At 43.2% G+C, this 18,048-nt stretch overlaps 1 protein-coding gene across 13 annotated transcripts in view; it reads right to left on the bottom strand.

Annotated features, from left to right (window-relative positions):
• The window catches only part of NPHP4 (nephrocystin 4), a 112,010-nt gene that overhangs the window by 49,673 nt on the left and 44,289 nt on the right, over window positions 1–18,048 (bottom strand). For 12 of the 13 annotated variants that reach the window (XM_032763708.2, XM_032763700.2, XM_032763698.2 and 9 more), the window contains 2 exons: window positions 12,432–12,614; window positions 10,061–10,199 (listed from right to left, as the gene is read on the bottom strand). In XM_032763708.2, coding sequence (XP_032619599.1) covers window positions 10,061–10,199; window positions 12,432–12,614 — 322 coding nt within the window. The remainder of the gene's footprint in view (window positions 1–10,060; window positions 10,200–12,431; window positions 12,615–18,048) is intronic. The other variant, XM_032763712.2, reaches the window with a different exon arrangement.

Here is an 18,048-nt window from a genome sequence, read left to right as displayed (position 1 = left end):
GCCCGGGGCAAACTGCCCCACTTGCCCCCCCCTCTGGGCGGCCCTGGTCTGGATTCCCCTCCTGAAACTGGACTAAGATTTAAAAAGAAACAAAACTGAGCTCTGCTTGTGCAATGTGCCAGAGTGGCAGCTGTTGGGCATTGAATCCGCTCTTTCCTGCAAGGCAGGTACAGCATGTAGCTGTGCACATACAACAGCAGTGCAAGCTACCTATGCTCGCCTGCCACCGGTATGCATCTCCGCCACAGCCTGCAGGAAAGTTCTAATAATTGTGTCCCACTGAGTCCTTGCTTCTCTGCTGAGATGGCTAACAAAGGCACCCGGCGGTTCTGGATTCTGTACCTGGAAATCTGTTCCTCCTCCTGCCTGGAACAGTTCTCACTACTTTCTAGGAAGCCCTCTTGAGCAAGGGAAGTGACTGTGTCACTCTGACTTTCATTCTAAGCCTATTAAGGGAGCTGTGCTGCGGGAACAGAGCCCCCAGCATGCAAGTCTGGGCCGGACGAGCACAACTACAAAGGTATTTTTGCATAAATCACCCTAAGAGGAGACAGCAAGACCAGCTCTTGCGTTAGAACAAACCCTTTATCAGACTGGGCATGCGACATGAGGACACTGCTGAGACCCACAGAGGCAGCTCAGTACAGACAAGCAGGGAGGCGCAGCGCAGTCTTGATGATGGGCTGGAGCCGGCTCCCACCGAACATAAACAATGCTCTAGGCCAGGACGCAGGCTGAGCAGTGGTGGGGTGGGACATGCTTCCTGAGGTGGTTCACATGAAAGGAAGAGAAAGGCCTGTCGCAATCGCCAGTAGACAAACAAACAAAAGGGTTTCTGTCAGAGTGAACAAAAAAAAATAGTCAATGTGTATTTGAAGCCTTTTTTTTGACAACCCTGAGGAATGAAATCTTAGATCCCTAGAACAGGGACAGCTTGGACTGCAACAGTGTAAGCTCCCCCGTCATCACCCATAACCTGTGTGTCCTGCTCCTGTCCTGCAGAGACCAGCTCTCCAGGCTCAATCTTTTTGGCTCTACAAACATTTGTCCTCTATGGTCACATAGCCAACAAGCACAGCAGTCATTGCTAATTTGGTGGAGGTCTGAACTAGTGATTGGACAAGAGCACCAGGAAGTAGACAGAGACCATTAACTTATTTCAGAGAGGCCACCCTGAGCTTTCATTAATTGCTTATGATCTCGACGACGTCATGTCCTACATGGAAAGTTAGTTTTAGTGGTCCCAAGAATTCACAGGGTAGCATTTCTGTCGTGCTACGCAATAAGAAAGCAGAATGTTGCAGACATAGCAAGACTATCCAATCAAAGACACCCAGGAGTGGCAGGCAGGGTTTGAATCTTGCAGCTCTTTCTACAATGCACATGCGCTGGTCAGTCACTGATGTGCCAACAATACGTGGTACAATTCTGGGCCATTGCTGAAGTCTCACACCTTCCAATGACATAAAGGGACACAAAGGTGGGATTGCAATGTTGCACTAGGACCAGTGACAGGAATACTAATAAACTGGGTGTTGATGCAAGCCTGCTGAGCTGCTATCCCTCCCCTCTGTACACTGAGGAGACAGGTGTTGTATGGACGGAATAGTCATGCTGCCACAGAGACTTGGGTCTTTTGGAGTAAGGCTGCCTCCGTTTCAATAAATGCTAATAGGAATGTAATGTTAACTGTGCAAACTGGAGGAGTTTGCTCAAGGATGGAAAAGCCAATGTGCATAATGTATTTAATGAGAGCCACTAACATGAGATATGCACAGTGAGTTTGCTGAATTTACGGGATGCAGAAACAGACTTGCCTATATTTAACTAAACGAATCTGTTATTAACCTGAAAAGTAGTAAGCAAAGAAGGATGAAGGGCCAATGTGATGAGGCTGTTGCTTAGCAACCTGCTGCTGTTCATGCAGAGAAATGTGTTGGGATTGTTTTTGGATTGCACAATGAGGGTGAGACATGAGGATATAGAAATGGAGCTCAAGCAGTCGGTCATGCAGGATGAGGATGGGGTAGAGAGAGTGGAGACACAGGCCCAAGATGGTCACTTTGTTGAAAGAACCAGTGTGGGAAGGATCTAGTCTCTCCTGGGTACCCAAAAGTATCACTTGAATGAAATTCTGGAGGAATGTGCTCTGCAGCACCTGGTGGTTGGGAGACTGTGGTCCAAAACTGAACCTGCCTGGAAGAAAAGGTGGTCTAGCATTGTGACATTAAACGGGTAGTGAACACACGGTTTCCACATGACCCAGCATGACAGCTTCCTTGTGACCCCACAGCACACAGAGTTTCTAAGATGGCAGAAGTGCCTTTGTGTGAAAACTCTGATCAGTTTAGATGATTGGTTTTTAACTAGAGTGACTTCACATAGGTTTAGGAATTTTCAAACAAGTCTCAGAAGTTGCTATGGGAGCAACAGCCTCATCATGCTGGCCCTTTATCCTTCTTCGCTCCCCATACCAGAAATGTCTTTCTTTATATTAAAACCATAAGCCCAAATGTATCTGGCCATTGGCAAGAGGGAATGGGAATCTATGTAATAGCAGCAGGCAGAACAGAAACTGCTGCAGCCATTTTCAAGGCAGGTTCTTCCCTGTGGCTGCAGAATCTAGAGACTAATGGTGAGCCCCAGCAAAGAGACATCCTGGGTCAGATTCTAATAGCAGCTATGCAGCCACGAGTGATAAACAGCAGAAATTAGAATCTGGTTCCAGATATACATGTGAAACAGAGGAGGAGTCTGCCCCTTATGTAAATACACCTAACCAGCAACTACGTCTCATCACACAACCTGCGTGTTGCTCCATCTTAGATTTTGAAACAGTTTGTTGGTCAGAAAGTTCTCTGGGGGCACTCTGGTTATGTGACTGGCACTAAATAACTTTTCCTGACTGAATGAGGCTGTGCAGATATTGCTCTTGAGCTGCTGAAGGTGAGCACTTCAAAGCCCCAGATCAAAGAAGGCATGAGGAAGAGCGCTCTAACAAGTCACATGCAAGGCAAGAGTATAGGAATGGGGGAATGCACTACTAGAAAGGCAACAGAATAACCCTCTGGGCTCTGTTTGGATACGAGTATCAATCAGCATCTACAGGGATGGGTACGGTATAAGAACCTGAATGTAAATCAGACAGATGGAATGAGATCAGCTTTAGTTAAGGCCCTTTTGCAACAATCTCCTATTCAATTCTCTGAGGCACGCACATGACACCAAAGAAAGGAACCAGGTATTAGTGATAGTAACTGTTTTAGAGGCAGCCAGATGTGTGTCTTGAAATAACTTATCAGTAATTGTGACCCATAACCACCATGCAATAGAACCAGCTTCCTGTGTTGAATTTTAGGAGGTAGCATTTTCCCAGAATGGGGAGGAGGGATAGCTCAGTGGTTTCAGCATGGGCCTGCTAAACCCAGGGTTGTGAGTTCAATCCTTGACAGGGCCGCTTACGGATCTGGGGCAAAAATCAGTACTTGGTCCTGCTAGTGAAGGCAGGGGGGGCTGGACTCAAAGATCTTTCAAGGTCCCTTCCAGCTCTAGGAGATTGGTATATCTCCTATTATTATATAATCAAGATCTCACTGCTGTCCATGAATAGACATATTCAGCAAGCAATTAAGTAGAGATCAGGAGAGCAAATAAAAAATTTCTCAGCAAAGTATATTGAAAAACACAGTGGGACAAGGTTTCTTAACACACAGCTAAGGCAGGGAGAGGAGAAGGGCTGACAAGCCTTGTGATGCTGCCTGAAGCACAGAAGTCTCTAAGCCAGAAACCCCCTTCCATCAAATGACACACTTAATCTTAACAAGCAGTGAGCTGGAGGAGAAAGGCAGGAGGAGTATAAGGATGCGAACAGTCCTTGCAGAGATTCAGACTGGATCTGGTGTCTCTTCGTGATATATCCCTGAGGCAGCAATTTGGGTTACAAGTCTGTCTTCATCTCCAAGACACAGCCCCACAATTTATGCAGACTGACATATACTTCAAGCTGTCCCTTTTCAGTTAGATAATGGATGCTTCTTCACTTGCCATCCCAGGCTGTCATGTTGCAATGCTATGTGCTGTTAGATTTCACACTCGACCCCAGAAGTGGCTGCATTTCAGTGACAGGTGAAAGATTTCTTACATAAATCTTAATTTTGGAAATTGCTTGGGGGATGCTCAGAGGTGAAAGGAAGAATATAAAATGTAAGGGCCAAATCTGGCAGTCCGTAATCAAGCAAAACTCCCAATGGGAGTTTAAGGACTGCAGAATTAGGTCATAAGGTTTTTTATTATTGCTGCTACTTCTAGGGCAATAGCAGAAACTAGAGCCTCTGTTGACATTACCAAGAACTAGCTGGGAAAGACACAAAGCAATAGCTATGCTGACAGTGTTCTTTAGAGAAAATGTCATTGTCAAAGGAAGCATAACCTGCCAATGCTTTCCAAAGGTCTACACTAGTCTCCTTTAAAAGTCAAGCAATCTCTCAAGGTGCGTAGGTAGAAAGGACAGGGACTGGGGAGTATATTCTGGTGAACTGACTGAAACTGTGGAATTCTGACAAGCAGAAGAAGAAGGAACTCTGGATAAATGCCCATTATGCTCATAGTCTAAATGCACAGACTCTGGATAAACGCACATTCCCAGAGACTGCCCGACACTAGTCTCTGGTGTATGTGGAACAAGATCTATCACTCTACCCAGGCATTAGGTTTGCTCAGAGCTCAAATGGCGGGCAAAACCAAGAACAGTGGACAGGTGCATTTTTAGGGCTGTGGGACCATAAACCAGTGTCTGATAAATGCCAATAGCATTTGTATTCAAGTAATTTGAAAGAAACAGGCAGGAGGATTCATGTTCTTCTTGAGACACCAGAAGTTAGAATTGTTTTTATTAAAGACTCTTGGCAGGTTTTCAAACCTAAGCTTACTTGCCAGGCATTGTGTCTACAAGCTTTTCATATACATGTTCAGCATGTCAGACAGACGGATACACCCAGCTAAGAGAAATTACACCTGGTCTTTCCCAGTCCCATGGGGAAGTCAATGGAATCTGCAAGAGATTGGGAATGTTATTTATCTGGGCTAAAAGTCTGCCAGCAGGATTTCCAAATACTTGTCTCAAAATGATGGGAAAGAAGGAGGAGGTGAGCCACTGGCTTCAGTGCAGAGACCAGAGCATTGCACACACAGACTGCTTGCTGTCGTGGTGTGTGGTATGCTAACTCAGGTTCTCTAACTAGGATAGAATTCTCACTAACCTTTCCTGGTTCCCCAGCTAATTGCGAGGGTCTGTCAGGGCGAGGAAGGGGGCTTAGTCTGTCAGCCACAAAGGGTAAAGTCTTGTGAAATAACCCACACCAAACTATGGTCACCCCCAAAGGGAGGCAGCACAACCAATGCGTGAGATCTACTGCGTAAACCCCAAGCAGATGCATGTAGAAACTGCTTGTGAATACCTCATCTTTCCTAATGGACCATCCCTTTACTTAGACTGTAAGATCTCTGACGCAAGGGCTGTCTTGTTCTGTGTCTGTGCAGCGCCTAGCGCAGTGGGGTTCATGACAGGGGCTCCTGGCCACTCCCACAGCACAAATAAATAACACCAATAACGCCGACTAGATGGGATTTAATCAACTGGCAGTCATCAAAACATTTTTCTAGGCAAGAGGAAATTTGGCTTATGCCACCTCTGCTCAGCCAGCAAATATTACCTACAGCAGCACCGATGAAGACTTTACAAGATCACCGCGCCACAGAGAAAGAGAGGCAGATGTCCCGGGATCTGCACTTTGGGTTTCTCACTTGGTTACACATTGTGCTATTATTGTGGCACTGAGGTCACCCAAATGTGCTGGGTGTTTTGTTTGGGGTTTTTTTTTTTTTTTTTTCCAAACTATTAGCTACAGCATGTTCCTGCTCAAAACTGTAGCCCAGTGTCGTTTCACATTCTGCACGATGGCTCAGGTTCCTTTTTCCCTATAGATATGGCGTTGGAAATACACGTTCAGATTAATTTACCTCTCCTTTTTCCACATTGTAATCCATTTAATTATATTGATTAATGCCAACTCAATTACCTTTATGAAAAGACACTTCAAGCAAAGTCCTGCAATTATGTCCAGGAGATCCTGACTCAATAGACCCAAGGAAACACCACTATTAAAAAGCTTCAACTGGCCCTTTCAAGATTTCTGTTTTAAAACCTATTAAACAAACCAACCAACCCGACTGTGACAAGCCAGAAAGTTGGAAGGCAGAGTAGTATATATTTACAAGGCAAAACCCATGGCCCGACTGCCCTCTAGTGGATTTCATGATGCATAACGTGGCCTAAATTTAGCCTGCTTTAATACTTCAAAATATGGTGCATTATTCATATCTATAAGTCAAAGTGCGTCACTCAAGCTGACAGCTACAATATCATTAGGGTTACCAAAGGACCCATAGCAGTTTGCAAAATATTCAAACAGAAAAGGTTTCAGTCATAACTTAAAAGCTGTTATGCATTTAAAAGTCTCTGACTGAGTCTTGGGAGAGAATGCGCAGAAAGATTTTAACTGAAAGCTCTAGAGGGAGCCTGACAAATTAAATGCATTCAGCAGAGTGAAGCTCTATAGGCACAGTCTATGTATTTCTATAAGGTATAAACAGATGAATCTGCTAGACTATATTCTCATGATCTCTCGGCCTCTGTTTCAAGTAGCAGACTCCTGTACTGTGATGCGTGAAAGAGCAATGATTTGACATCCTCTCTCCCACAACTAGTGGGACAGTGGAAATGCTGCAGGTGTGGCTGTGGTGTTCCCAAGGAGAGATTAACCTCTAGCGTTAGTTCAATGGGAGACAGTGTTTCATAGTATACGTGCTACAAACACTCTTGGATCCCCAATCAAAGTTCAACAGGAGGCCGCTCTGAACACCTGCTCACATCAACAGGTTCCAAAGCATGAAAATGTCTTTCGGTTTTGAGCAGAACCTCCAGAAGATAGAGAAGAAAAACAACTCTCCAGGAGGTCTCCACTCCATAGGCCTAGGAGAGATTCTCAAATACAGGCATGTTCCTACTTTACTCAGCAGCTGTGTAATAAACTGCACAGTCTCCTCTGCATCCACCTGGAGACTTGAAATGGGCTCCCTATTACGTACTCCACATGCCACTGTTTCCAGGGGTGGCTGGCCACCATCTCTGATAAGAACTGGCCACCCTACAGGCACTAACTAGTTAAAGACGACACTATGCAGCAAAACATTTACTAACAGATGACGTTTTCTGGCAGTTCCTCAAACACAGAGAGTCCTATAGACTTCAGTAACACCACCACATTAATAAGGTAATAAACTCACACACTGATGTTTAAACAGGCAGTTACGTTGAGAGAAATCTGGTTAGCACACTCATAGATAAATTGAAAAAGATTAAAAACAGCAGAGGGGGGAATGACTTTCAATGAGTCGTTCATTTTTTACAGTACCTCCCACGGTGAAACTATCAATTACATCATTCCATATAAAGAGATGCTGCATAAATGGGCACACTCATTTTGCCTCATTTTGAACCCAGTCCAGTTCAACTCAGACTCTAGCATATTGGATTTGTTTCCTGCTGAGGAAACAAAGGGCAGTGGGAGAAAAAAAATATCTTGGAGGGGCCAGGGTTCAAAAGCTTAGACCTAACTCTCAGTGAAGTCAAAGGCAATTTTACCACCATCTTCAATGGGAGCAGCTGGACTAAGTGATGTGGAAAATATCACCCTACAATATATTTTAGCAGCACACAAGAACACACAGTCTATATAGGGTACCTCTTCTGCCAGACTAACTTCTGTTCCCAATGCAGAGCAAAGCCTTCCCTTTATCTAGGAAAAGGTTAGATTTCTTTCCTTCTTTTTTAAATTGAATCATGCTTGTGGGAAAACTACTGTGTTTAAACGACAGGAAAAGAGGGTTCACAGACCTGACCTAGTTTTGCAAATGTGATGAAAAATATAGTCAGTGAGGTTTTCCAAAGTTTTGAATTCCACAAGTTTCCTCCAACCCAACTAAACAACATGTTTTTCTCAGCTAGACCCTAGAACAAAATACACTGGCAGCACAGGTACATGCTGATTAAATAAGTGGTGTTTTCACATTTTATAAACGACAATTAAATGAGGTTATTTATTCAGCCTATATCAATGACTCAAACCACCCGGAGGATCTAGGGGTTAAAGAAATAAACCATAGCATTATACAGGAATGGTACATTCAGATGGTTGCTGGAGGCCACTCCATGAGGCTGTAGGGCTTCACATCTCCAAAGGACATGCCGGTGTGAAGATACTGGGGATGAAAACTTTATTGCAGAGACTTCCTGCCTTGCAAATACCTTCTCCTAGGTTCAACAGGAAACGGTCCCTAGTAGTCCACGTCCACAAAAACCTCATGCTATTGACAGGCTAGTTATTCCCCTGGGACTGACAAGTCGCAGTGCATGAGCCCATGCATAGATGCTTAGAGGGAGATCTTAGTACTTTGCACAATAAAAGCACCTCTCATTGAAGTCTCTCCAATCACTTTACAAACATCAATGAATTAGTCACATAATTCCCCTGGAAGGAAGGATGGAGAATTGAGGTACCGAGAGGAAGTGATTTACCCAAAGGTAGTGTCCCATCTCGGACTAGAACTTGGGAACAGTCAACACATGCTCAGGTCCTTTGCACAGTTGTGGTCAGGCCTCGTGCTTGTTGATCTGGTACAAAAGCTTTGCCCAAACTTCTCATTACCAGGAAGGATCTAGGCCAGGGGTTCTCAAACTGGGGGTCAGGACCCCTCAGGGGGTCATGAGGTTATTACATGGGGGGTTGCAAGCTGTCAGCCTTCACCCCAAACCCTGCTTTGCCTCCAGCATTTAAAATGGTGTTAAATATATTTAAAAGTATTTTTAATTTACATGGGGAGGGGTCGCACTCAGAGGCTTGCTATGTGGAAGGGTCACCAGTACAACAGTTTGAGAACCACTGATCTAGGCAGGAAAGATTTGGTCCTTTGTCTCTGTACCTCACCCCTTTTGACACAACATAGGAATGTGCCATACCAGATGATCCCAATGGCCCACCTGGTCCAGTAACCTGTCTTGACAGTAGCCAGATGAGATACTTCAGAGAAAGGGGCCAGAGATCCAGGTGACACATCCTGGAACAATCTGCCCATTGGAGTTGTTGTTCCCCAATCCCCATCAGGCAGTGGTTGTTTTATAGCTTAACGCATGCGGCGTTATACCCTGTCTATATATTTTATCCTACTGTGGATGTTCATACTGTCCATTAAAATGTCTAGCCCAGGGGTCAGCAAACCTTTCAGAAGTGCTGTGCCGAGTCTTCATTTATTCACCCTAATTTAAGGTTTCGCGTGCCAGTGATACATTTTAACATTTTTAGAAGGTCTCTTTCTATAAGTCTATAATATATAACTAAACTATTGTTGTATGTAAAGTAAATAAGGTTTTTAAAATGTTTAAGAAGCTTCATTTCAAATTAAATTAAAATGTAAAGCCTTCCAGACCAGTGGCCAGGACTCGGGCAGTGTGAGTGCCACTGAAAATCAGCTAGCGTGCTGCCTTCAGCACCTGTGCCATAGGTTGCCTACCCCTGATCTAGTCCTTTTTTAAATCCTCCAAAGCTTTTGGCCTCAATGATATCCTGTAGCAGTGAGTTCCACAAGCCAGATACGTGTAAAGTAAGAAGTGTTTCCTTTTCTCTCTACCCCAGGGCCTCGCACAGCTCTTGTTCCAGGTAATGGGTAGCAGTGAAACAACTCCTACACTGTACTGGGGTCTCACAGACAACATGTTGCCAAGTTCTCTGCTGTCACAGTTGAATTTTGCAAGCTTAAAAGCAGCACAGGAAGCGAGAATCCCACGAGCCATTTCAAATTAAAATAAACTTCAGTCACTATTGTAGCTGGTGCATTCAGTGCCTTCTGTATTGTGTGTTCAGTGTTTTTTTTTTTTTCTTTCTTTTGAGCAGAGACTGAAGACAAGCAATGTGCTTTACAAGTTACCAATCTGGAAAATACTCACTCAGAGATGGTGTGGATGGCTTCGCTGAGCGGAGCAGCTCTCCTCTCTTGTTACTTAAGGAATTTGCAGAAGTCCCGAGATGTTCTTCTGAATCAGTGGAAAACTGGAACTGGACTGTGCCAGACTCAACCTGCTTCACCTGAAATTTAAACAGATGTAGAAAAAAAATGTGACCTGTGCATATCCTTTCTACCCGCTCTCTGGAACAAAAAGAGTTCTACTGCCAGGCATCCAACAAAGTTAGAATAAGAAAATGTAACGCAAGGAATATGGAGGCAGAACTATCAAGAGATTATTTTTTTAAAATGGGGTTCCCAGAAAGCTTTGGTTCTGTCCGGAAGTTATTCTCCTTGAGGCACGAGGGTTGTGGAATGACACTAAACTCCAAAATTATCATCCAGTTTTCCTCCAAATCTCAGGTAGGATGGATTAATTACCAGAACTGTAACTCTGATTCTACAAACTGGGTTACTGGAAGAAAGAAAATTATCTTCTATATAAAGAGTTTTATGTTACAGCTTGTTAGTTCAGTTTCTGGTCATGTTACAGCATCACAATGTGGTTTGTGTGCTTTTTCGCACACATTGGTCTGTTCATACACCTGTCCACCAGATCAAGAGTGAACTTTGGCTTTCCATAGCAGACAGCACTGGGAGAGACCTCTAGCAAATAGGTTTGGATAAAAACAGAAGGAAGCAACATCTTGGCAAGTGTTTTGGGGGAACAAATTAATCAATCTACAGCATGATCCCCAAACAGTCCTTGACATCAGTGCAGTCACCAAAATGGGGCAGCAGTTCCCCCATTACTGCGTTAGATGGAAAACCCTTTGGACCCCAAGAAGGCTGCACACTTCTGTCTGATTCTGCGAACTAGACTGTACTACTGCTATGTTCTTGAATTAATCTTCTCTAGCTAAAACTCCCTTTTAGAGAAACCCTTTCTAAATGTAAAATAGCCTTCAAAAATCCTTCTCAGCAATTAGAATGAGCCTCTTCTAGCTCAGGAGACAAAAGGAAGGGGTGATTGCTCTCTTTTGTGAATCTTTCCACCAGCCAATAATGAAATACACTCAACCCCCAGCTGTAAGAGATTCATTTTTATCAGGAACTAGGCACCTAATTCCTGAAGCACACAATCCCATTCCAGGCATTTCCTTCCAAGGCCCCACTGTGTTTCTATTATTTCTCCATTTCTATTTTGCCTGAATGGTTTTGCCTGTGTTGCACAGCATACAGCATTCATTCTTTACTCTTTTTATTTTGTTAAACTGGAGCAGCCTCTACTATGGATTTACATGCTGTAATTGAGATCAGAATCTGGTTCCTAATGTCTCAAACTGCCAAGGCTCAAATGCAGGAGAAAGACTTAAAATGAGAGACATGATGGGGGATAAAAAAGCTGACCCATAGGACTAACAAATTTCTTTAGCACCTTCTGCCTTCTCAATGAAGTTCATATCTCAAGAGTCACCGCCAGATTATGGTTAAAACTATAAAATCATCTAGGAACAGTATATTTGTCAAAATCTTGCACCCTTTGCCAATATATATGAAATGCAGGTGAACAAATTTTCATTGAGGCTTCCCAGTTAGGGCCAGAAAAAGTCTTGGGAAAAGACTGTACGTGCAACAGAATGGACGAGCAAAACCACTCAACAATATCTGAAAACTCTCATTGCCCCCACACTGTGTGTGAAATTTAACAACGTTTAAGCAACATGCACATATCTTCACGCTCTACGCTATCAACAGTTAGGAAAGAGAATAGACGCCAGTGTCATGGCTTTTCCCCAGTAGTGAGTGAATGTGAAGGACCTAGTTTAGTGTAAAATGGAATTCTGTACAGAAAGCATCTTTCTCCAAGATGGGTGCTCGTTCTGCATCACTAATCACAGCCTCTCAATAAGCCACCCAGACATTGGTGGTTTCCCTTTGGCCTCTCTAATATTAAAGGGCAGCTCCTAGGGAAGTGAAGGTTCATACAGAGCAAACTGTCTTTGCTCTGAAGAGCTTACAGTTACGTGCTATTTTTACATACATCACCTAGCACAAAAATGGCCCCAATCAGGGACACTGTCAAAATAAATAATTTTACAGTGCATTTGGCATGAATGTCATAGAAATAATGAACACCAAACAGCTGATAAAATAAATGCACAATGTGTATTTTCTGATGCGTTATCCTTCCTTCTTTTCCCATGTGTGTTCACTCAATGGCTGGTTTGCATTGGGTTTGGGCTACTTAGCAAGATTATGGAACGAAGCATTTAAAATAACAAGAAAGCTCTGTGCCATGTGTGTACTGAAAACCTGAACGGTGGTTTTGATGTACCTTTGCTAAAGAAGAGCTCAGAGAAGCTTCTTTTTACCTCTTCGGAGCTCACGCTGGTGGGCGGCATCTTGTAAACTAACACATGGCTGGGGTTATGCTGGGCACCTCCTTGAAGTGGTAAGATCACTTCCGTGGAACACAAGTCCAGCAAAGGATTCCAAACAGTCCATCGGATGGAATGCATATAGGCTGCTTTAGTCAAGGAGGAAATGGACAATGCCTAGGATTAAAAATATATATGAGAGTAAATAACCAGAGATGAACATTTGGTATTGTGCTATGACTATCTCTGTGTCACTCTAGACTACTGTCATCCAACCCAGAATCAAATAGGAATTGGCCGTTAGCCATTTTCTGCCTACTGAATGGTAACAATTGTCTGTCTTTAGCCATCTTTTGTTGGAATCTCATCACCTCTAGGCAGAGTGACAGGCAAGTTCTCTGGAGCCTTTTTCTTATAAAAGAAAGATCAGGTTTCTGTTTGTTTGCCTTTCAACCATCATCAATATTCAGAATGAACAGTGCATCACATCATAAGCTATGACCTAGAATGAACACAGACGCATATACATTTCTGCACAACCCATGAACATTAGAAAAGAAATTAGCCTCTCATCTCACTGCAGTTGCAAATATTTGGGAATACTCCACATGATTAGGCCTATATTGGTTACTAATTTACACACACAATTATTGTTACTGAAGAGACTGCTATTGCATATCTGAAAAATCCGAAATCTCTGCATGTGAGGGCTGGGTGTTCCTAGGACACAGGAGTGAAGCTATATTTACTGAGAGGCGAGATACCATATTCTCCCATCTACCAACACAGACAGGTAATTTTTCCAGCTGAACAACAATAAATAGGAGGGACACAATAAAGGGCTGTGAACAGCAGTGCTCCAATATTAGTGCAATATAGAGAAAATGAATACCATCCACTACCCCAGGATTCTTCCCTTCAGTTATGTATTTCCCCTTGTGACCTCAATATTGCAGTCATAACTTCCATTGTTTCAACACAATTTGGAGGTGTGCTATTTTGAAGCACGTTATCTGTCTTTCCAGGCCCACATTTTGCTCATAACATAAAAAATTCTCTTCAAATCCCTGAATTTGCAGGTTCTTAAAAAAGTCCCAATATTATCTTTCTGTGTTAAAAGGAGCTGTTGAGCCCTCATGGAGAACTTGGAATAGCTTGCTACCTGCTAGTCAGAGACAACTGTGCTTAGATTTAGTACAAGTTTTTGGTTGTCTCATCTTCATACTTTGTCACTGGGAACATCTGCATGAACAGGATCAGCTGTCTGAGGTCACAGGCTGGACACAGTCCTGGCTCCCAGTTCCCTGCTTTAACCATTGGACCACATCTATCTCTAGAACGTTTTATTTTACAAGTGCACATCCAGTTTATCCACAATGTAAGTGTAACAAACCTCTGCTATGTGTGCTACTGATACAACATTACCTGCAATCAGGCTATGTGATAACTGCACTTCATACCTTTGTGACATAATCAAACAGCCTTTCCTCCTCTATTTTTTGGATTAACAGCATGCAACATTTTCCATACCTAGCGCTCAAAAATGGCAGCCCCATTTCTCCTGCACCAAGACTATCTGGCCAAATTTCAACCCAGAGCCAACATAAACTTTGCCTAGCAGGGTTTACCACATGAGTACTGCTGAGGAATTATCATCATTGCCATAACCACTGGGACTGTGTTCCCCATGATGACATATTGCCTCTACGGATACGGTGATTTGTTTTGTGCCACAAGGACCAGTGAGACCATTAAAAATCATTTTAATTCCCGCATTGAAAGAGCAGTATAAATGGTATACTTCTGGACCAGGTCCCCAAGATGGCAAATGTATTCTAAAAAGGCTAAAGGGTTCCACTCAGACAATCACTTTAAAAGCCTCCCCTTAAAATCAGGCATTACAGAAGGGTATGTATAAAAACAAGCTTACAGGTCTGTCAGTGATTGAAATTCCTCTTGTAGCTCCCTGCAAAGTGCTGATCGTGGCACAGAGGATGCTGTGATTAGTGTGGCAATCAGCTTTGGGATTAACCACTTTGCATAAAGGGAGTGCACAGGTTAATTGGATTCACTCTGAAGCCATTGATGGCCTGGCTTGACAGTTCCCATCAGTGCAGTTTAAGACACATCGGCATGTCAGATGGATGCCAATCCCGTCTCAGGCTCAGTAACCCTTTAGGAAGTGAAAGTCACAGACAGACGCTCAGAGGGCAGCTGAGGATACAGGGTTGCCCAGGTAGCACTTGTGTGCTAAATGAGTTGACACTCTAGGCTGAATTATGTGTGTCATGTTCATAGGCAAGGACAGTGGAGTGGCCAGCATCCCGGTGCATCACGCAGAAGAGAAGGAGAGAGAGAGATGTAGGCAGCGAAGCAGCCTCTTTGGTACAGAATTTGCTGCAGTGGTAGCAAAGGAAGGGACATTGGCATGGGCATGCCAAAGGGATTCTGAATCGCTTAAAAGCACCCACGTTGGCCCAACTTTTCACCTATGGGAGTTTTACCCATTCTTAGGCTAGCACTAAAATCCCACCCTTCTTTTCTTTTTTGATCTGAAGCACATGCAGCAATGCCCACTTCCCATCAGCCTCATTCTGAATGTAATACATCCATTGGAGGCATGCAGCTTAAACATCTCCCTTTCGTGTCCCCAGTGCTGCCAGATAACTATTTAGGGAAGGGGTTTCCTCATTCTGTGCCTAGTTTAGAGCCCAGGACAATGTCAGCACCTACATAATGACAACAAGGAAAGAGAGACTTCAAAGAAGTTTACAGAGACTCCATTTTTCAACTGGGTTTATTCTGCCAGCAACAAAATCTATGAACTGGGCAGGAAGTTGCAATGAATAACCCTTCTCGAACAGTCACAGGAGAGTGGAGACTGTGGCTGAAGACCTGTTATTTACCAGCATCCTCAAAGACTGCAAGCTTCAGGCACAATACAGAGCAGCATTGGTAGGTGTGTTCATAAATCTCTGTTGCGAATGGAACATTTCACCTCAGGTCTGCTCAGATCAGGAGGGAGCAGTCAGCCAACACTGGGTGGGTAAGGAGACAAAGTTTTCTCAGCAGCCAGAAAATATCATACCCACACTCCTCAGGGCCCTCAGGACTAGATCTGAGACCAGCTTCCTTCAGCCACCCAGCCTGGCCAAAATATTTAAAGGCTAAATTAAAAAATCTCCATTTGAGAGGCGGGCAGAGAAATGCAGAGATTCCCAGCTCTCAGAGAGTATCAGTTTGGAATTGAGCTAGGTGCTGAGTTCCTGGGGATGAGCCTGGTGACTGTCTCTGGATGGAGAGACGCAGCTATGACTGAGGCCCAGATCCTATTGTACAAGGGACCATACCACTAAAACTACCGTAACTGCTAACAGCCTCAGCTGAGGGCACAGACTGACTGAGCCCTGGAGGCTAAACTGATCTCCTAGCAATGCTCCTTCCAGGGCAGCTTCAAAGCACATTGGTAAGGAGACAATGTGGGATGGAGCTATACCTCTTCCATCGCTAAGCAGATGACTTCAGCCTACTAAGCTCTCAATCTGGGACCTTCTTCCAGAATTAAATACACTTTGATTCTTTATTTTGTTTTAAACTACACCTAGAACTGGACCTTTGCTCCAATACATTTAAGTTTCTTATCACTGTACAAAAATAAATAAATAAAAATCTGCATTCTAATACCCAGACCTCTGCAGGTTCTTGGGTTTTAACTTTTTTAATTTGTTGAAGCCAATATCTAATTTTCCAATTGTATGGTTCCCTTCAGCTTGTCTTCTTCCAATCAATACAAATCCCATCTTCCAGTAGGGCATATGTCACTTATATAAATATCCATTTCCTCCCAGTTTTCCTTTGGACAGTTCTAATAAGAGACGACATTTACTGCATTATCAATGACCCTCTCACAGTCCTCTTAGCAGGACAATTAAGGACTCATAACAAATCAATTGCTATTGATTAAGCTGCACATTCTTACTACAAATTAATGGCTGAAATAGTAAAGGATCTTTGTAGGTGACAGCCTGCAGAACACGTGCTAGAAAAATCCCCAGCCCGAGAGAGAGAGACGGGCAAGCCTTGTACATGGAACAGGGAAAGAGGACCAATTTATCAGTCCACCAGGATGAGACTCCCCTACTGTTTGCCTCAGGCAGTGCATGCAAAACAGACCATTTTAAAATCCCTTGTCTCCTTGAATTTGATCATCTTTATCCAAGTCATTAGGGTCTCAATTTACTAAAATAACGCAAAAATACCTCATCCAGACAGTGCTGGCTCACGCGGCTGAATAATTTTAATGCAAATCTATGTGTTCTCACTCTAACTATGAGCTAGCAATGCAAAGCACTGGATGATTCTGGCCATTTTAGCAATAGTTTGTGCATTAGATGCAATTGTTACAGGAGGTTGCACTTGTAACAGAGAATCTTGCATTAATGAGCTTTTCTGTATGGAAAGAATACAAAAGCTACACTCTGCACCAAAGAAGAGAAAATGTTCTTATTTTGGATTTAGATACTATAAATATAACCTACTGTAAGCCAAACCTACGCCCTTTTTGTGATAAAAGCATTAGACGGATCTTTTTTAATTCCAAAGATGGATTCATTTATTATTTTACATATTTACATGTATTAAATAAGAACTCATCATGGGTCCTAATTACACACACACAATATTATTAAAATCTGTTCACACTGAACCAATGTCCAAAACCTAAAGGCTTACTGAGCCCTCTTTCACTCTCCATGAATCTCAAATTGTCCCACCACAGCCTGAGTCCCAACTACTCAAACCCTCTAGGTTCAAGACCACCAGGATAAAATAGAAGACTGCAGTAAACAAACCTATCCCAGCGTCCATACCTTGCTGAGAGCTCTCACAGGGATACCCTAGACCTTTATTCCAAAGTGTGGCTGCTAAGAGACGGAATCCAGCAGAGCAACCAACACAGGTGATAAAGACAAAGCTGAAGGCATTCCTAAGGGAGATTCCTATCTTTAATGGAGGATACATTTATATAGCATTACCTGGACTTATCCTACCTGGTATTTCAAGGAGCAAAAACTACCATCTATGCAGGGAAGAACATAGTTGCAACATTGCATCAGATCACTGACGCATCTTGCTCAATGTCCTACTGCTGGAAATGGCCTATGCTCACTATTCAGGATATAAGTGGAGAAGCTCACGTCCATTCTCATCCCTCCCACTACAATATAATGTGAAGTTTTATCCCATTGAAATCAACTCAGTGCATGAGTTTGGTGTTGTGCCTAGGGACCAGGCAATCACATCTCATGGTCAGGTGTATGAGATGGTCACGAGTGGGGTTGGTGTGGGGAGGGATTTATTGCATGATCCCCATTTACAACACAGATTCCATGGAATTCATCAGGGTTAAAGACAATAACAGTAATAAATAGCTTTCTGTCTGCTTGCCACAATTTTGCATTGGTCCAGAATTTGGACTGAAAAACTGAATGAAATAATTTAAGTGTGTGCACTTGTCCCAATAAATGTATGCTGGCATGCATAATATTGGCCCAGAGGATTAAAGTAGGAGAATTCTTATGATTTTGAAATCCTCAGAACAATAAAAGATTTA

Source organism: Chelonoidis abingdonii, chromosome 23, assembly GCF_003597395.2.
Source record: "Chelonoidis abingdonii isolate Lonesome George chromosome 23, CheloAbing_2.0, whole genome shotgun sequence".
NCBI lineage: Eukaryota > Metazoa > Chordata > Testudines > Testudinidae > Chelonoidis > Chelonoidis abingdonii.
The sequence above is the reverse complement of the archived record's forward strand: the minus strand, read 5'-3'. Positions and strand labels throughout refer to the sequence as shown.